At 43.1% G+C, this 20,949-nt stretch overlaps 1 protein-coding gene and 1 long non-coding RNA gene across 2 annotated transcripts in view; one reads left to right on the top strand and one right to left on the bottom strand.

Annotated features, from left to right (window-relative positions):
* Nucleotides 1-5,233: 5,233 nt before the first annotated feature.
* Nucleotides 5,234-20,949, top strand: part of LOC120574837 (properdin-like) — a 31,018-nt gene continuing 15,302 nt past the window's right edge. Inside the window, 6 exon segments of the mRNA XM_039825286.1 lie at nt 5,234-5,312; nt 10,030-10,232; nt 11,911-12,049; nt 12,312-12,469; nt 12,784-12,951; nt 13,366-13,575. Coding sequence (XP_039681220.1) covers nt 10,172-10,232; nt 11,911-12,049; nt 12,312-12,469; nt 12,784-12,951; nt 13,366-13,575 — 736 coding nt within the window. The 5' untranslated portion in view covers nt 5,234-5,312; nt 10,030-10,171.
* Nucleotides 6,040-6,749, bottom strand: LOC120574838. The gene is made up of 2 exons (XR_005641914.1): nt 6,447-6,749; nt 6,040-6,249 (listed from the first exon to the last, which is right to left on the bottom strand). It is a non-coding gene; the product is annotated as an uncharacterized LOC120574838 (long non-coding RNA).

Here is a 20,949-nt window from a genome sequence, read left to right as displayed (position 1 = left end):
GACGAGCCGGTTGGGGGTGTGATGAACAGTGGCGATAGTAGTCACATTAATAATGGAACAGTGACTGGATGTAGCGGGAAGCTGCAGGGTTCAGCAGGACGCAGCATGACATTGCAGGGCATCGCTGAGCTCAGCAGGGAGTGCAGCAGGACCACGGCGACAGCTGCAACCAGGATCTTGGTGCCAACGTTCTCCAAGGAAATACGCTGGGGGAAAAAAAAGCATAAGGACTCCGGGGAGTAAACTCCCCAGAAGCTAGGATTAGTAACAGGCATTTCTGGGATGGGCTGCACACAAATAGTAATAGTAATAGTAATAGTAATAGTAACAGTAATAGAAAGGGAGAGGAGAGAGCAGCTCAGTGTGTCAAAGGAAGGAAGTCCCCCGGCAGTCTAGAACTATAACAGCGTAACTATAACAGGTAACTAAGAGAGACAGGTCATAAGGAGAGGTAGCTTTTTCGGGCTTAGAACTCTCCCCCTGCCGGATCTGGCTTGGCTGGCCTGCCTCCCTCTACTTTGTTATGTATTATTAATCTAACAATTATGAAGAGAAGCAGTTGGGCCAGTTAGGTGGACACTGCAACTCCTCACTCCCTAACTATAAGCTTTATCAAATAGGAGAGTTTTAAGTTCATTCTTGAATGAGGTGACAGTTTCTGCCCCCCCGAACCCAGATCGGGAGCTGGTTCCATAGGAGAGGAGCCTGATAACTGAAGGCTCTAGCTCCCATTCTACTTTTAGAGACTCTAGGTACCACCAGTAACTCTGCATTCTGGGAGCGCAGTGCTCTAGTAGGACAATAGGGTATTAGGAGCTCTTCTAGATATGATGGTGCTAGACCATTTAGAGCTTTGTAGGTCAAGAGAAGGACTTTAAACTCAATCCTGGATTCAACAGGAAGCCAATGCAGAGAAGCTAATACAGGAGAAATATGATCTCTTTTCTTAGTTCTTGTGAGAACACGCGCTGCAGCATTCTGGATCAGCTGGAGAGTCTTAAGAGACTTATTTGAGCAACCTGACAGTAGGGAATTACAATAGTCCAGCCTGGAAGTAACAAATGCATGGACTAGTTTTTCAGCGTCTTTTTGAGACAGGATATTCCTAATTTTGGCAATGTTATGAAGATGAAAAAAGGCTGTTCTTGAGGTTTGTTTTAGTTTGTTTTGTTACGGCCAATAGTATCACAGACACATGCAGGAACGAGGAAAGACTACTTTCTCAGGCCAAGTATATAGACAGTACAATAGACAAAGATTTACACTACAACAGAATTTGGTCCAAATATCAGCTCATATGTGATGTTACAATAGTAGGTGTAATATTATATTGTGCCAAAATACTGTGCTATATGCTTTTTAACATGTAAAAACAGTGTCAATATTTGGCACCAACCCATTTCAGAATGTGGAGGAGCAGCAAAATGCTGAAATGGCCTTCAGTGAGAAGCACCCTGATTTGGGACATTTGTTCAGCTGTGCTGTAAACAGAGAGCCTGGCCTTTCAAGGAAGCTGTGATGACAAAGCATCACACACAAATAAGACTTTTGTGAGCGGTAAAAGATGCTTTGAATGGGGTTTGCTTAATTTGTGACTTTGTTCAGGAAGTTTGTTTTTAACAACATAGTGAACATAGTATTAGCTCTGCTGTTAGATAATTATCTGGCAAAAGCAAAAAGATACACACAGCATCTTGAAACTGTTATGATTTATAGTTTTGTGTAGTTTTTAGTTTGATTTGTTCCCCCATTGCTTTTTTTCTACAGTTAGTACAGTTAGTCCAAAGGTTCTTTTTTTATCGTTGGTTCTTTGAGGCACCTGTGTGTGTGTGTGTGTGTGCGCGCGTGCTAAGTTGTTGTAAATTGTAAATAAAACAATATGTACCAGTCCTGCCTTTTCAATGTTTTATTAATCTGATAAAGATTACTGACAACTCCTGGTAAGCAATAAAAATAAATATGAAGTACCGTTGTATGGAGCAGCAGCCAGCACCGAATTAGAGGCAAGCATTAATGCAAAGGTTGAACCTTTTCTTTTTCTCTCTTAGTTTTCTTTACAGTCCATCCACATCCACACAGAGTCTGGTTCATGTTTATGTTATATCATATGGTGCTGTGGACTCAATGGAACTGGATGATGGGGACCTCTGCTGATGACTTTTTATATAGCCTAACGTTATATGTTTTTTAATGGAGTAAAATATATGGAACAGCTGAGTTTCCACAATAACATATTAATTATTGCTAGTCAACTAAATACTACTACTACTACTACTACTACTACTACTGTCAATCAATCAATCAATCAAAATTTATTTGTATAGCGCTTTAAAACAACCAACAGGTATCCAAAGTGCTTCACATCTTGAGCTAAGAATAGAAAACATATGTTGCAATAAGAAGAATGAAATGTAGAAAACAGTAAAATCATAAAAAGGTTACATAGAAACAGAAAGAGGAAATTGTCACACCACTACTGCGTATTAAAAGCCATTCTAAACAGGTAGGTTTTGAGTTTAGACCTAAAAAGAGCAACATCTGTAATTGTACGAATATCAGGGGGTAACTTGTTCCAGAGTCTCGGGGCAGCAACCGCAAAAGCCTGATCACCCCATTGTTTGTACCTTGACCTTGGGACTTCTAAAACCAGTTGGTTAGAAGACCGCAAAGACCGGCTGTGCTCACGCAGGGTTAAAATCTCGGATAGGTACTCCGGGGCTAGGCCATTAAGGGCCTTAAAAACAAAAAATAAAATCTTAAAATCTATTCTAAAACGCACAGGGAGCCAATGTAGGGTGAAAAGAACGGGAGTGATGTGTGCACGTCTAGATGTATTTGTTAAAAAGCGAGCAGCAGCATTTTGCACAAGTTGAAGACGTGAGATGGAGGTTTGATTCAAACCAACATAGAGAGCATTACAGTAATCCAACCTTGAACTAATAAAAGCATGGATCGCTTTTTCTAGATCATGCCTGTTAAGGAATGGCTTAACTTTAGCCAGGAGACGGAGCTGGAAAAAGCTCATTCTAACAACATTGCTGATTTGTTTGTCAAACTTCATGTTGCATTCAAAAGTCACCCCCAAATTTCTGACAGCTGGCTTAAAATATGAAGCCAGTGCTCCAAAACTCAAGGATGGACGGTTTGTCGTGCCTGAAGTACTGAAGATGATACACTCCGTTTTATCTTCGTTCTGTTTAGAAAGTTTTGTGACAGCCACAACTTAATGTCATTGATACAACTAAGCAGGGAGTCTAATGCGCACGCGGGTCATTTGGGTTTGATAGGCAAATAAATTTGCAAATCATCTGCATAACAGTGAAAAGATAAGTTGTGCTTTCCTATTATAGCCCCTAACGGCAATATATATAAAGAAAACAGGATTGGGCCAAGAATTGAACCCTGGGGTACCCCACAACAGAGAGGAGTGGTTGACGAGGAGCAGTCACCAATCATAACAGAAAAGCTCCTATTCGCCAAATAGGAGCTAAACCACTGAAGTGCCGAGCCTCGGATGCCTACGTACTGATCAAGGCGAGAGAGGAGGACTGCATGGTCTAACGTATCAAATGCCGCTGTGAGGTCCAATAGCACTAAAACAGTCGGATTCCCAGCATCTACAGACAGGGCAATATCATTGTGCACTCTAAGCAGTGCAGACTCAGTGCTGTGACGTGATCTAAAACCAGATTGAAATTTTTCAAACACACAGTTCAGTTGCAAAAAGGCTTGTAACTGTATATAAACAACTTTTTCCAAAACCTTTGACATAAAAGGCAGATGGGAGACTACTACTAACCCTAACCCAAAAAAAAGCTAAATTGAGCCTTATCTGAAGCTACACACCACCAATAAATTGATAAAGTGCCTGGTTCGTCTTGCAGTTAAGCCTATAGTTTTCACACATTTTATTTATTTATTTTATATTTTTGGGGCATTTTAAGCCTTCATTTTTTTTATAGGACAGCTGAAGACATGAAAGGGGAGAGAGAGGGGTGAATGACATGCAGCAAAGGGCTGCAGGTTGGAGTCAAACCCGCGGCCGCTGCATCGAGGAGTAAACCTCTATATATGGGTGCCTGCTCTACCAGGTGAGCTACCCAGGTGCCCCACACACTTTATTTTGACACGTTAATGTTACTTCCGGTCCAGCGCCCCATTGATATGAGCCACTTCTGATCTTCAACACGTAAGCCCATACAAAACAAAAACGAGACCTGTGTTCCATCAGATTTTCAATGATTATGCACATTAGAAAAATGAGCCTGTATTCTCGCTGTTGGGTTAAAATGGAAACATGAATAACAAAAAAAACAACAGTTGAAAAACGAGCAGTTTTCCAGTTCATTTTTAATTTGTATGGACATTGGAAAAACAGGAAAACGGAGCTCATAGTTTCGTTTTTGGTTAAAAACAAAAAACGGATCATACTTTAGGGCCCTGACCCCTAAGGCACGAAGCAATATGTATGCAGGCAACAGATGCACTAAATATGATATTCAATGCAGAATACATCCTTCATGCACGCTGTTTGAAGTCAGCAATGAACCACTGATATGATAGCGATAGCTCCCAAGATAAATTACCATTGCGTGTTGTTTCCCTATCACAAAAAGGAAGATGCACCTGCCCAGGTTTTGAACAGTGTTACACCAGAGCAAGTCACATTAGTTGATAAATGCATAAGAAACCACTCCACCGCCTAGTCAACACATGATAAAACTTAGCATAATTGAGAGTCAGAATTTACACCAGTACTGCATATCATAATATTTGCTCATGATAGTCAAGGAGTTGCTTATCTGCGATTCCCCTGAAATAGACGGAGTGACCGCTAGAGGCTTAATGTAACAGAAATAGTAAGAGTCATATACCACTAATGCCAACTGAGTAGTTGGAGAGTGTGCTTCATAAAAACAAACGTCTGAAAATAGAAGCAACTTGCCTAACATGTCTACTAAAGAAAATAGATGTGCCCTGCAGAATGTGCTCACTTACCCTGATACACTTATTAGAGTAAAACAATGCCTGCCGGCTGACTCTATTTATAGCTGTAGGAGCCACATATTGGCTGTTGTTTATGGTCTCATTTATTTATTTATTTATCATTTGTCTTCATTGATTATTGTGTTGCGCCCTGATGTTGTGGGTGGTGGGCGTTTAGATCGCGGTTTGAGCGGAAGTGATAGTTTATTTGTTTGCTTCACCTGTGCGCCTGGGGTTTGGCCATTGACAGAGAGGGGGTGAGCCTGGGAGCCAACACTTCGGTTGACCGCATCACGCTGCATTAACGCAATTATTCTACTCACCAGGTAACAATTACATCTGGTAACTGCAGTGCTAAGTGTATTTTACGTGTGGAAGAAGAAGAATAAAAATCATTGCAATACAATCTCGAGCGCGTCACAGTGTGTATCTCTCGGTGTTTAGCCCCTCGCGCCAGCACTTTTTTGGAATGCTTACAGCCGCAACAATAGCGATTACCGTAATGAAACCCCCGAGAGACAGGGAAAAACAGATGTTAGACAGCGCCTTGGAACATAGTTCCTGCAGCCCGACCCGTATTTACTCTGGGCGGCAACATGAATGAACAACAACGCAGCCCGTTGAGACAACCCAGACAGCAAACAGTCATTGAAACTATGTTAAATCAACATTCCGTTGTCAACATTAAGTCATTGAAACAACATCAAATTCTGATGTTGATTCAACATCATTTTGCACCCTGTTTTAATATTGAAACAACGTTGAAATCCTGTCCATAGATCAACGGAATTTCAATGGAATTTCAATTATCAGGAATATTGAAACAATGTTGAAATTTCAACTGAACTAAGGATCAACGTGATTTCAATGGAACTTCAATCATTATTAAGCCATAGAAAAGTATTGCTAGGCATACGAAAATGTAATGCCCTAAATTAAATAGCCTATAATGAATATCTTGCTTTATCTACAGCCAGGATGTTAAAAAGTGATGGAACATTTGAAAGCTTTTATGCCTATAGCCTAGCCTAAAACACTGACCACACCACACCATTTAAGGTAAAAACAAATTCATTTTATTAGCCTCTTATTTCATTATTTGTCCTCTTTAGCATAGTTACAGTTCATGGTCCTCTGACGTCTGACTGCTTTGTCGTCCAGTCCATCCTGCCCGGTCTGACGCATAGCGCAGCAACTGTTGCACAGCCTGGGCAAAAGTAAATTGGGTGACGGCGGCTGTCCCCATCTCCTGTGTAAGAGCATCTAAAACAGAAAATACAAGCACAATGCAAAAAAATTGCCTTTAAGTTAAACAGAACACCCACATATACACACTTGGAAACAAATTCACTAGTCCTAATATTTTTCAATGATCGGATATAAGGCAATTTGTCCAGTGTTGTAGGCTAGCCTATCATGTTTTCCCTAAATTCAAATCACTTTTCAAAATTGAAGGTTACCTTTTTACTTGCTTAAGTCCCTCTGGCAGGTGATCTCTTTTCTTCCCTCTCCGCCTGGCATTTTCCTCTCTACAAACACATTACAACACAATTAGAGCAACAAATACTGTCACATCCTTGCCAAACATCAGTTCAAAATGGATTTTTAGGCTAAGACTAGCGCTAGCTAACGTTAGCTAGCATTAGCTAACATGACCGAATTCAAAAGTTGTCCTCAGCAAAATCCAAAAGCTATAATGCAACTACAAATGGAAATTCAGTCATATCCAATAATTTCCTTGCCAAAACATTTCCAACTTCATCTGTACCATATTCTAAGACTGTTACTGCTAGCTAACGCTAGCAAATATTAGCTAACGCTAGCGAATGTTAGCTAACGCTAGCTAACGTTAGCTAACGCTAGCTAACATTAGCTATTTTTAAAAGTTGTCTGATGCAGAATCCAAAAGCATGATGGACACTAACCATCATGTTAACGAGTAACAGTATTTGATTTAGTACAATTCATTCATATCGAACATTACATATTAAGCAAGCTTACCTGATCGTATTCGCCCCAATAGTCCAGAAATGAGATGTGTCCGGTGCAGTACGTTGGTCTACCACCCGATGATCTCCCGGTCAACCAAAAATCAATGGCTTTTCAATCATATTTCCCGGTCAACTATATATCAATGCCTTTTCAATCATATTTCCCGGTCAACTAGATATCAATGCATTTTCAATCATACAGTGCCTTGCGAAAGTATTCGGCCCCCTTGAACTTTTCGACCTTTTGTCACATTTCAGGCCTCAAACATAAAGATATAAAACTGTAATTTTTTGTGAAGAATCAACAACAAGTGGGACACAATCATGAAGTGGAACGAAATTTATTGGATATTTCAAACCTTTTAAACAAATAAAAAACTGAAATATTGGGCGTGCAAAATTATTCAGCCCCCTTAAGTTAATACTTTGTAGCGCCACCTTTTGCTGCGATTACAGCTGTAAGTCGCTTGGGGTATGTCTCTATCAGTTTTGCACATCGAGAGACTGACATTTTTGCCCATTCCTCCTTGCAAAACAGCTCGAGCTCAGTGAGGTTGGATGGAGAGCGTTTGTGAACAGCAGTTTTCAGTTCTTTCCACAGATTCTCGATTGGATTCAGGTCTGGACTTTGACTTGGCCATTCTAACACCTGGATATGTTTATTTGTGAACCATTCCATTGTAGATTTTGCTTTATGTTTTGGATCATTGTCTTGTTGGAAGACAAATCTCAGTCCCAGTCTCAGGTCTTTTGCAGACTCCATCAGGTTTTCTTCCAGAATGGTCCTGTATTTGGCTCCATCCATCTTCCCATCAATTTTAACCATCTTCCCTGTCCCTGCTGAAGAAAAGCAGGCCCAAACCATGATGCTGCCACCACCATGTTTGACAGTGGGGATGGTGTGTTCAGGGTGATGAGCTGTGTTGCTTTTACGCCAAACATAACGTTTTGCATTGTTGCCAAAAGTTCGATTTTGGTTTCATCTGACCACAGCACCTTCTTCCACATGTTTGGTGTGTCTCCCAGGTGGCTTTTGGCAAACTTTAAACGACACTTTTATGGATATCTTTAAGAAATGGCTTTCTTCTTGCCACTCTTCCATAAAGGCCAGATTTGTGCAGTATACGACTGATTGTTGTCCTATGGACAGAGTCTCCCGCCTCAGCTGTAGATCTCTGCAGTTCATCCAGAGTGATCATGGGCCTCTTGGCTGCATCTCTGATCAGTCTTCTCATTGTATGAGCTGAAAGTTTAGAGGGACGGCCGGGTCTTCGTAGATTTGTAGTGGTCTGATACTCCTTCCATTTCAATATTATCGCTTGCACAGTGCTCCTTGGGATGTTTAAAGCTTGGGAAATCTTTTTGTATCCAAATCCGGCTTTAAACTTCTCCACAACAGTATCTCGGACCTGCCTGGTGTGTTCCTTGTTCTTCATGATGCTCTCTGCGCTTTACACGGATCTCTGAGACTATCACAGAGCAGGTGCATTTATACGGAGACTTGATTACACACAGCTGGATTCTATTTATCATCATTAGTCATTTAGGTCAACATTGGATCATTCAGAGATCCTCACTAAACTTCTGGAGAGAGTTTGCTGCACTGAAAGTAAAGGGGCTGAATAATTTTGCACGCCCACTTTTTCAGTTTTTTATTTGTTAAAAAAGTTTGAAATAGCCAATGAATTTCGTTCCACTTCATAATTGGGACCCACTTGTTGTTGATTCTTCACAAAAAATTACAGTTTTATATCTTTATGTTTGAGGCCTGAAATGTGGCAAAAGGTCGAAACGTTCAAGGGGGCCGAATACTTTCGCAAGGCACTGTATTTCCCAGTCAACTATATTTGGATGGCTTTTCAACAACAGGTCGTTTCCCGGTCAACTCTAAATCAATGACTTTTCAACACATTGGCAATATCGCCCAGTAAACCATATATCAATGCTTAATCAATCATAAAGATAACTACAGATCAATGTTGTTCCAATGTTGTTGCCATCAACATTAACAACGTCAGGTTTCATCGATATTGTAATGGTGATTCAACATTTATTTTGCATTGAAATTTCAATATCAACCATAATGATGATTCCGATGGAAAATCAATATTTATTCAATGTTGGGTTGCTGTCTGGGAACTTCACTTAGTGTGAGATGGTCCAGCTGATTCAAAACGCGCCGGTTCCTCTGCCGTGGAAATCACCTTCCGCCGACGGCCTTGTGTCGGGCGGCAAAAAGCCGCTGTTGTGCAGGTCGGAGCAGGGTAGTACGGCGATTAGACGCTGACGATCGAGACACCACCCTCTGAACTGCAGGCGTGTGGGAGTACTTGCTGGGACTGCATGACGTTCTGTCAAGACGCTACCGTTTGTAGGCCGGTTGACCTCCTGAGCAGCAGAAACAGCTGCTTGACGAGAACAGGTGCCAGAAAAGAGTTTTTCTTCTGAGATAGACATCAGCTGCTAGCACCACGAGACAAAGTCGTGAACAAACAATGAAGGGAACTTTTCCAGACGCACTCTATTCCTGAAACAACAACTGACAACCACAGAGGAGAGAGCACATTTAAAACAGGATGTCATGCTGTGATTGGCTTATGATGAATGGCTGCATCTGATTGGTTTAACTAACAATGAAAGCTGAATCTGACTGACTACTGACAAGTGAATGCCATGGAACAGCTGATCATACAGGAGTGATGAAAAAAGGAAATTTGAAGTCTTCCTGAAAGAACTTACGCTGAGCTCCATATCTAGAGGGAAGCCACATTGTGGCTATGCAAATTGTGAACGAGACCTATGCTAGCTAGAACACACACCCACAGACACACACACACACACACACACACACACACACACACACACACACACACACACACACACAGAAAACGCTAAACTCATAAACATCTGACACACCTGAAAGTTTACCCAAGTGTGTGTGTGTGTGTGTGTGTGTGTGTGTGTGTGTGTGTGTGTGTGTGTGTGTGTGTGTGTGTGTGTGTGTAAAGGTCAGTTTGGAGTGTGTTGAACTTTACTGGAATTTTCCTCACAGATGTTGTCAACACACAGCGACTGACCCTAACCCCCCCCGCATCCTGCCTCTACTGGTCGACCTTATATGGAGTCCCCCTCCTCCCCCCATATGAGTAACACACACACTGAACTCTTTGTTCACTCGCTGCTGCAGCTGCAGGATGAAGGTTCTGGTTCTGCTGGGTCTGCTGGTCCTGCTGCTGGTCTCTGTGGAGCGCTCTGGTCAGTCAACCTCTCATTTCTTCCTCTGTCTGTTTGTTGTATTAGTGTATTAGTACACCATTTGCTTTTGGAAAGATTATTGAAGTTTAAAAACAGTGAAACAAATCAACAGTGGAAACAGCTTCAGCTGTCCCATTTCCCTTCACAGCACCACAATAAATCAGAGTTTACTTGCAAAATCATTTTTCTCGTTTAATCTGTTTGTGTGATTGTTAGGAGCCAAAAGCCAAATCTTGATCAAGATGTGATTGATTGTAGATCCCTAACATGTGTTTATTGTGCTGTATACTTGTGTGTGTGTATGTGTGTGTATATGTGTGTATACTTGAGTCCCCATTAAAAAAACAGTGACTCACAACCTGACAGAAATATTGTTAGGCGCTGACCTGACATACTGTTATAATATATAACATCAGTTAATGGATTAGTCCTGAACTATTATATTATCAGGACTAATATATATATATATATATATATTATATTATATTATCAGCGTGTTAAATGTGAATATTTTCTAGTTTCTTCTCTCCTCTGGGACAGGAAACTGAATATCTTTGAGGATGATGTCTTGCTTTTTGGGAAACACTGATCCACATTTTAGAGACCAAAGAACTCATCCATTCATCCAGAACATAACCCACACATTAATCAACTATGGAAGGTTGCAGCGGGGGCGGAGCCAGAAGTTGTAAACAAACATTCAGCCCAAACGTAGAGGAGTCTGACAGCATGCTTCTGGAGCAACTATTTGATAACAGAACCTGAAAATCTGAACATCATTTGGGAAAAACATTATACATGCTGTCTCTGTGTTTGTCTGTCGGTCTGTCGGTCTGTCTGTCTGTCTGTCTGTCTGTCTGTCTGTCTGTCTGTCTGTCTGTCTGTCTGTCTGTCAGCCCCCTAAAGAGAGACAGAAACTGTCTGATGTTTATAACATATGTAGGTTTGGACTTTAGAGTAAACAGCGTTACTAATGTTGAAACGAAGGCGATGTTTCCGCGGTAACACAACTTTGACCTCTCCGGTCAGTATACTGTATGGAAGTCTTGTTATTGTTCCTGTAAGTAAGAAGGTCCAACCTTCATTTCCCTACCTATGGTGCACTAAATGCTATATTATCACTCTCAAAATGACCTAATAGCATTGTAAAAAAGAGGGGGGGGGGGGGGGGTTTTTTTTTTTTGGGGGGGTTTAAAAAAAAAAAGGGGGGGGGGAAGGCAAACAAAGTTGAAGGTATTTTAATATCCTAAAAGATTCAAGGCTTTAGAGACCTAGCAAGTTCATTTATTCACTCATTAATTGACAGTAAAAACAATCACATCTCTAGTTCATAGTTCATAGTTGCAGACACACATCACTGTGTGTAAAAATGGCTGTTGGTTGTGAAGAGATAGAAGAAATGGAAAGAATATAAAACCTCGTCAGGGAGAGTCTCCTTGAAGAAGAAAACGAAAGTATTCTTGTTTTTTTGGAAATATGCCTGAAAATTGTGCAACTTTTAGAAAACATTAACAAACGTTACCCTGTGTCGAAATCCTGGAAATCCTCGGCTGACACAGACACACACACACACACAGACAGACAGACAGACAGACAGACAGAGACACACACACACATGAAAACTGATTATTAAAGTACTTTCACTGTTTGTCATACGTGTGTGTGTGTGTGTGTGCAGAATGTGTGCGGTGTTTTGCACGTTTCGACCTGAACCTGGGTCAGTGTGATGAAGAGCTCGGTGAGTTGGACGAAGACGACTGCTGTCAGAACCCTGAGTATGGTTACCAAGGACCAGACGGAGTGTGTCGGGGCTGTGGGTCAGTGCACACACACACACACACACACACACACACACACACACACACATACATACACACACACACACACACACACACACACACACACACACACACACACACACACACACACACACACACACACACACACACACACACACACAAACAGACAGACCACAACATCTTCTTTGTGCGTGTGTCTGTGTGTGTCTATATGTCGTGTGTGTGTGTGTGTGTCTGTATGTCTGTGTGTCTGTATGTCTGTGTGTGTGTGTGTTTTCAGTCCTCCAGTGTGGTCTCCGTGGTCACCATGGTCACAGTGTAATGTCCTGTGTGGGGACGGAGTGACTCAGAGACGCAGGACATGTTTTGGCATCGGTGACTGTGAAAACTCAGCGGAAAAACTGGAGACCAAACCGTGCACCGGCACCTGCTGCGACGGTACACACACTTTAATAATACAAATAATCAGATACACAAACTTTTTCCTTTAAAACATCTGTGAGAAATATTTTACTGTATTAATAACCTCGTTAATAACCTGTTTTTATGATTCCTTTTCCTTCTACAATTATTTTAACTCCACTTATTGGACAGACGTTTTGTCACTTTATGACACTTCACTGTGTGTGTGTGTGTTTATGTGTGTGTGTGTGTGTGTGTGTGTGTGTGTGTGTGTGTGTGTGTGTGTGTGTGTGTGTGTGTGTGTGTGTGTGTGTGTGTGTGTGTGTGTGTGTGTGTGTGTGTATGTGTAGGTATAGGTTGGGGCCCGTGGCTCCCCTGGGCACCCTGCTCGGTGTCCTGTGGAGAAGGAGGAGAAAGGAAGAGAGAGAGAGTCTGCTCCAGTCCTCCTGAGTGTCTCTCGGCCTGCACCGGTCCATCAGAGGAGACGGAGAAGTGTCCGACACAGACCACCTGTCCAGGTAGCTTTCACTCAGCATTCAGGACAGACCACCTGTCCAGGTAACTTTCACTCAGCATTCAGGACAGACCACCTGTCCAGGTAACTTTCACTCAGCATTCAGGACAGACCACCTGTCCAGGTAACATTTACTCAGCATTCAGGACAGACCACCTGTCCAGGTAACTTTCACTCAGCATTCAGGACAGACCACCTGTCCAGGTAACTTTCACTCAGCATTCAGGACAGACCACCTGTCCAGGTAACATTTACTCAGCATTCAGGACAGACCACCTGTCCAGGTAACATTTACTCAGCATTCAGCACAGCCAACCTGCTCTGGTTTATTTCTTTTGGTGACACCGGGACAATCCCGGAAAACCCAAGTGGATCATCGTCGATAAAGACTAGGTCTAACTGTCTGTCTGTCTCTCAGTTCACGGTGGCTGGTCCGGTTGGTCCAGCTGGTCTGCGTGTTCTGCTGTGTGCATCAGTACCAAGGACGGTGATGATGTCATCCCCTCAAGATTGCGAAGTCGTCTTTGCTCTAGCCCCGCCCCTTCCAGTGACACGGTGCCACCTGGCGACGGTTGCACTGGAGACGACTTCCAGACCCAGGACTGCAGCGATCTCCCCAACTGTCCAGGTGAGAGATGGAGATGATTTTACAGATTAAATTTTTTTTTTTTAATTAAACTGAACAGAATGTTTACTCAGTCTACATCTCCACCGCTATGTTTTGGTTTTTAAGCTTTTGAGTTTTGAGCCCAAAGATAGGGTGACCAGACGTCCCCCGTTTCGGTGACCTGTCTCCAGGTGGAGCTGTCCCCGGAAATGTCCCCGGTTTTCACTGTGACTGACTGACCCGAAATTGGAATGAAATAGTTGTGCACCCTACACACACAGGCTCAAGACAGCCAGAGCAAGCCTCAGAGCTCAGAGATTTTCTAGAATGCCCATTTTACGATGTTAAAATTACTGATTATTTACATGGAGTCTGGTAGGTTTAGCGAACGCAATTTTGCGGACTTTTTATGTTTAAAAAAGGATCTTACTCTTTAACAGAAAGATCGACCTCCTTAGAAATCCTTTCATAATGTTATCAGATACTTAGAATATTAATCTAAGTCTGTCAGTGGCAAAACAACTTTCATGAACGTAAATACAAGCTGGACAATTGACGTCCTATTAACTTACATTGTAGCTGGTTTCACCGTTGCCGACTGCAGCAAAAAGCTGTGAGATAAATGTAGTGCAGTAAACATTACAACATTCCCCTCTGAGGTGGAGTAAAAGTATGAAGTAGCAAAATGTTCTTACAGGGGAGCATGCCCATGGATCCCCCTAAGGGGGCTTGTGCCCCAGTGCAGCTCTAGGTCTAGTGACCTCCCTGGGGCAGTGTCCCCGTTTTAAGTTTTACAAAGATAAAAACGTTACCTTTTTTGGAGGTATTTAGGCTTCTGAGCTGAAAATGTCCCCGGATTTTGTCTCAGAAATCTGGTCATTTTACCCAAAGAGAAATGTTGGCGTCAGTGTCGGTGTTGCAAAAGGTCTCCATTTGCAGCCGTTGAGACTGCAACACAACCACGCAGATTCCAAACCAAAATGGGTGTGTTTCCCAGAAGCGTTTCCAAATGTCTCCAGTTTAGGGGCTCGGAAACACCAGAGCAGTGGGAATGAGAGGGGGGAACACCAGAGCAGGGGGAATGAGAGGTGGAAACACCAGAGCAGGGGGAATGAGAGGAGGAAACGCCAGAGCAGGGGGAATGAGAGGGGGAAACGCCAGAACGGCGGGAATGAGAGGTGGAAACACCAAAGCAGGGGGAATGAGAGGTGGAAACACCAAAGCAGGGGGAATGAGAGGTGGAAACACCAAAGCAGGGGAATGAGAGGTGGAAACGTCAAAGCAGGGGGAATGAGAGGTGGAAACACCAGAGCAGGGGAATGAGAGGGGGAAACATAGCAGAAGATATTTAAACCAAACCTTTTTAAACCAAAACATAGCAGTGTGAATGTAGCCCAAGACGCAAAATGCAAAGACATCTTGTCCAATGACATTGGACTCTGAAAGTGATGAGTTACCCGCTCTGTAATATTGTCCTTACTGTAAGAGAATGGATGTCAGCCATGGCACACACTATACTTTCAATTGTGGTTGATGGTATCTCTATTGAGCATGTAGAGATTAACACAATGAACATGTGTATAATTGCATTTGAGTAATCTGATTCAATAGCAAACCGGTGCTAAATTCTGCAGATTATTATTGAAGAGCACGGCTGAAAACTGTAAAAACATCACAGAATCCACTGCATGAAAAGTAGGATTTTCGTACCCGTAAACGCCTGGAAATCTCCCTAATTTTCAGAAGTTAACGACAAATTACAGCCTGTGAACGTCGCGTTCATCTGTGCCACATATTGACGGAAACGAACCCATGACCTATGTGGAGAGCTCCCACGGAGGTGCTAATGGATCTAATTAGAATATGAATAGCAGCAACACCGCGCCTGGCCAGAGAGTGTCTGACCTGGCTGAAATTTCCTCACTAAGTATTGAATGAAACCACTCCTTTTAAACAAGGAAAAATCTCTCGTGATTGGTTGGTGGATCTGTCACTATTGGTCACCCTGGGTCATTATAGTGTGTATATATATATATATATACAGTGGCGAGAACAAGTATTTGATACACTGCCAATTTTGCAGGTTTTCCTACTTACAAAGCATGTAGAGGCCTGTCATTTTTATCCTAGGTACACTTCAACTGTGAGTGACGGAATCTAAAACAAAAATCCAGAAAATCACATTGCATGATTTTTAAATAATTAATTTGCATTTTATTGCATGACATAAGTATTTGATCACCTACCAACCAGTAAGAATTCCGTCTCTCACAGACCTTTTAGTTTTTCTTTTAAGAAGCCCTCCTCTTCTCCACTCATTACCTGTATTAACTGCATCTGTTTGAACTCGTTACCTGTATAAAAGACACCTGTCCGCACACTCAATCAAACAGACTCCAACCTCTCCACAATGGCAAAGACCAGAGAGCTGTGTAAGGACATCAGGGATAAAAAGAAGACCTGCACAAGGCTGGGATGGGCTACAGGAGAATAGGCAAGCAGCTTGGTGAGAAGGCAACAACTGTTGGCGCAATTATTAGAAAATGGAAGAAGTTCAAGATGACGGTCAATCTCCCTCGGTCTGGGGCTCCATGCAAGATCTCACCTCGTAGGGCATCAATGATCATGAGGAAGGTGAGGGATCAGCCCAGAACTACACGGCAGGACCTGGTCAATGCCCTGAAGAGAGCTGGGACCACAGTCTCAAAGAAAACCATTAGTAACACACTAAGCTGTCATGGATTAAAATCCTGCAGTGCACGCAAGGTCCCCCTGCTCAAGCCAGCGCATGTCCAGGCCCATCTGAAGATTGCCAATGACCATCCGGTCTGGATGATCCAGAGGAGGAAGAAGAAGAAGGATGAGTACAACCCCAAGAACACCATCCCAACCGTGAAGCATGTAGGTGGAAACATCATTCTTTGGGGATGCTTTTCTGCAAAGGGGACAGGACGAACCGTATTGAGGGGAGGATGGAAGGGGCCATGTATCGCGAGATCTTGGCCAACAACCTCCTTCCCTCAGTAAGTGTGTGTCGTGGCTGGGTCTTCCAGCATGACAATGACCCGAAACACACAGCCAGGGCAACTAAGGAGTGGCTCCGTAAGAAGCATCTCAAGGTCCTGGAGTGGCCTAGCCAGTCTCCAGACCTGAACCCAATAGAAAATCTTTGAAGGGAGCTGAAAGTCCGTATTGCCCAGCGACAGCCCCGAAACCTGAAGGATCTGGAGAAGGTCTGTATGGAGGAGTGGGCCAAAATCCCTGCTGCAGTGTGTGCAAACCTGGTCAAGAACTACAGGAATGGTATGATCTCTGTAATTGCAAACAAAGGTTTCTGTACCAAATATTAAGTTCTGCTTTTCTGATGTATCAAATAATGAATTACTTAAAAATCATACAATGTGATTTTCTGGATTTTTGTTTTAGATTCCGTCACTCACAGGTGAAGAGTACCTATGATAAAAACTACAGACTTCTACATGCTTTGTAAGTGGGAAAACCTGCAAAATCGGCAGTGTATCAAATACTTGTTCTCCCCACTCTATATTCATATTATTATATTGTATATATGATATGCTATGTTGTATATTCATGTCATTGTTATCCTAAGGAAAATTATTTGCCAGGAACGTGCTGTTTATTCAAAGAAAGAGCTTTATTAGCACAAACGCAAACCCACAACTATATGTACAAAGTGTAGGAGATCTGCCCACACAAGAAATGAGAAGCTCACGAGAAGCCCAAAATCCTGTGTCTATCTGCTGCGGCCTCCTCGGAGCTCTAGGTAACTGGCGGCATTCTGTCTGAATTCAGTCCATTTTGCAGACGTCTGTGGTGCGTTGTCCTGTACTTCGGAATCTCGACAGAGCTCTAATCTCGACAGAGCTCCTGGCTGCAAAAGGACGGAGGTCGCACAATCCATCCAGACACCCCGCCATCTTCCTCATCATCTAATCTATCATAATCTAATTAAGTCTCACTCTCTTTCTTCTCGCTCGACTCCGAGCTGAACTCTTCACAGCTTCCGCCTGTGATATAAGATCTGTTGTTTCTACCTTAAGCTCCTGCGTGCTGTCTCGTAATATGTCTTAGAGGCAGCTGGAAAACAATTAAATGAGAGTGGTATGAATAAAAAAAAAGTAAGTCACAGTAATATTAAACAAAGGAAGGAGAAAAGTTACTTACACACAATGGCGTCAGCTTCATGTAAATCTGGACTTGCAGACATAGCTAGCTCTGAGCAAATAGGAGGTCACCGCCTCGTTATGAGTCAAGGTTAGTCTGAAAACAAAATGTACGATTAAGATCGGTCTATTAATGTATATATTTCCTTATACAGCAGATTGAAAGCATATTCTTTATATCTTACCCTTGCTCCGCGGTTCGTGTCTCCGAGTGTGTGTGTGTGTGTGTGTGTGTGTGTGTGTGTGTGTGTGTGTGTGTGTGTGTGTGTGTGTGTGTGTGTGTGTGTGTGTGTGTGTGTGTGTGTGTGTGTGTGTGTGTGTGTGAAGATGGCAGCAGGATGCAGGTGTTGTGCGGGTTAACTCCAAAACTGTTGCTTTCGTAAAATCTAAACAACCACACCAGTTGTAATTGCCATCGCTAATGTAATAGGTGCAGATATGATATATTGGCAACTTCTTATGTGTTTGATCGCGACAATCAAGCGTGCACACAAACAAGCATTACTCACGGGAAGAATCTACCTGAAGCTGTTGCTACCTGACGATCGTTACCGTGAACATCTACCGATAGAGGAGCTAACAAACCATGCCTTCCAGCAGCACGTCTGTCCGCTGTCTGAACAGCATTGGATGGCTTTCCTGATCCATGAGAAAACCTACTGGGATCGCTTGAACACCAGCTGGCAGCGCAAGCAGAAGTCTGTTTCCTCCAGCAATCCAGGAAAGTGGATAACACTCACGACATTGCTTAACGGAATATTCTTCAAAAACAGACTTTTTACAGCAGAAAGCCACAGTAGTAAATCTTTCGGATTACAAATCCTGAAATATGTGGCAAGAGTCCTGAAGAACGTCCCGCTGATACTGCCTCATCCCGAAGTTTTAACACAGGCTTCAACAGCTGACTGGATCCGCGAACAGCTGGGTTACCTGCGTGAAACCTTCTTGCCCTCCCTGGAGACAGAAGCAATCTATGGCTGGCGGTGCAAGAAGGTGAGCAGGAATAAACTTGCACATCTTTGGCAGCATTGAAGATCTAAAGCGATTCAAGTCATCCTCGATAATAGTGAGCATCCTGATCCTCCACCCTGCCCTGATGATATCAAAATCATACAGACTTACTACGATAAAAAATGCCTAAATCAAAGGCGTAACAAGGATCTCCCACCCCCACCCTGGTACCTGAACGTGCCGCCACCTAATTCAATGTTCTTTCCTGTAACAACGCAATGCAATGGGATTGATGACTTTAAGCATGAGCAGATTGCACTTAGTCTTCTTAGACTTTAGAGATGCATTTAGGACTCTACCGCACAATGTCATGATCAGATCACTAGAAGAAATACAGGTCCCTCAATTGTTCATTGACATAGTGAAAGATGTGTACAGAGGCTCTTTTATCGATGTAATCTGTGGAAAAAAGCTTACTCACCCAACACCACTATATAGGCATTAAGACTGGCTGTCCATGGAGCGCAGTTAATTTTATAATTGCCATTAACCAATGGTTAAAGTGGATATGTCAGTGTGCCCCCCCTCATGCCATCTCCCCCAACCCAGTACAGGGCTATGCTGATGTAGCCTCGTGAGACTGTCATGATCTCGCGAGCTCCAGTTTTCCACCTGCACATCAGTCTGGCATCTTGAGATAGAGAAAATTTGGAGCCGTTCGCCAAACGACCGACCAATCAGCGTTGGTTTTGAGGTGGGTTTAGGTGTGACGCAACGAGAAGCGTTTGTTCAGTCTGAACAACATGGCAGCTTCCACGGATGAGATGAGTGTAGCTATTGTGCAAGTTTTATCTGAATTAGAAAGTATTGCTTCATTGAAAGAAGAGCAAACAATGGCACTGGAGGCTTTTCTCAAAGGAAAAGATGTTTTTGCTATTTTCCTGACTGGTTTTGGCAAGAGTTTGATCCGAATGGTTGATTTGACCCGTCTATCACCAACGGTTATCCAATCAGCTAACCAGTATTTTCACCCCTTCCCAAAAGTTGTACAACGGAAAGTTCCCAGATGGATATGCCGAGCAAATGCGAAGCGATCCATCTGGCGGAATCAGGTTAATGCTGATGATGTCCAGATAGCCTCCAGAGATGAGAGTATAATTACAAACATGCTCACCAGGACAGATTCCTTTCTGTAATGGTCAGGTGTGGAGATTAAGGAGACAACATGTGCTGTTCTGTACGAGAGGAGGAGTGGAGGGAATCGATGGTATCATTCAAAAACTGATAAATGCCCTGAGTTCACAACAGCATCGAAACCCATACGTGTATATTCCCTTCATGAGACATACAGCTACCTTGGACACAAAATCAACATTGCAGGAGAATGGAAGGAGCAAGTGAACACCATCTTGTCCGAGTTTACATCTAGATTGGACCAGATGCCCAGTGCCTCTGATTATGAAGCTGGAGGCTATCAGACAGGTAGCACCGTCAAAAGTGCAACATCTGTTCTCCATCATTCACATCCAGCAGAAAGTGACATGAATACAAAAACAGTGAGCTTAGTGCGAAAATGGTTTGGATTTACACACAGCACCCGTGACGTTATCTTTCACCCCCAGTGGGAAGGGGGGCTGGGAGTACCAAACATACAGCGGGTTTACACCAGCATGCGGATTTCCCATTTTCTGAACATGCTGAACAGTGACGACAAAGATGTTAGCAAGCTGGCTCGATCCTCCCTGTTCCTGGATCTAAGAAGACGCAAGATCCCATTCGCCAGGGAGTCAGATCCCCACTTCCTAGGATTCAAAAGAAAAAACATTTGAAAACTTGATACCCACTCTACTGGCTTTTGGGTCTGGGTTGGACTGGCCAGATCTGAATGACCTCTGTATCGGAACTGGAGTGTCACTGGAGTGGGTGCGGTCTGACTCTGGGACTGTGATGGTCTCAGAGGACATTATAACTGATGCTGATCACTCTGTGTCTCACTCATTCCTCAAGACCACTGCACTCAGTGAGGACCAGTGGTGGTTTTTGGTACGGGCGAACCGGGCAACCGCCCGGGGCAGCATTTTTTCATGTCACATGGGGGGCAGCACGAGAACTTGAAGAAGCGGTTTTCTGTTATCGATCATCATACCCCAGCAGCTGCAGGCGCCCTGCTTGCTGAGAGAGGTCAACACCCCCTACTTTCACAATGAAATGGACTAGTCCCTAACAGTGCGCCGCTGCGCGAAAGATAAACACAAAGTGA

The sequence above is a fragment of the Perca fluviatilis genome, chromosome 15 (assembly GCF_010015445.1).
Source record: "Perca fluviatilis chromosome 15, GENO_Pfluv_1.0, whole genome shotgun sequence".
Classification (NCBI taxonomy): Eukaryota; Metazoa; Chordata; class Actinopteri; order Perciformes; family Percidae; genus Perca; species Perca fluviatilis.
The sequence above is the reverse complement of the archived record's forward strand: the minus strand, read 5'-3'. Positions and strand labels throughout refer to the sequence as shown.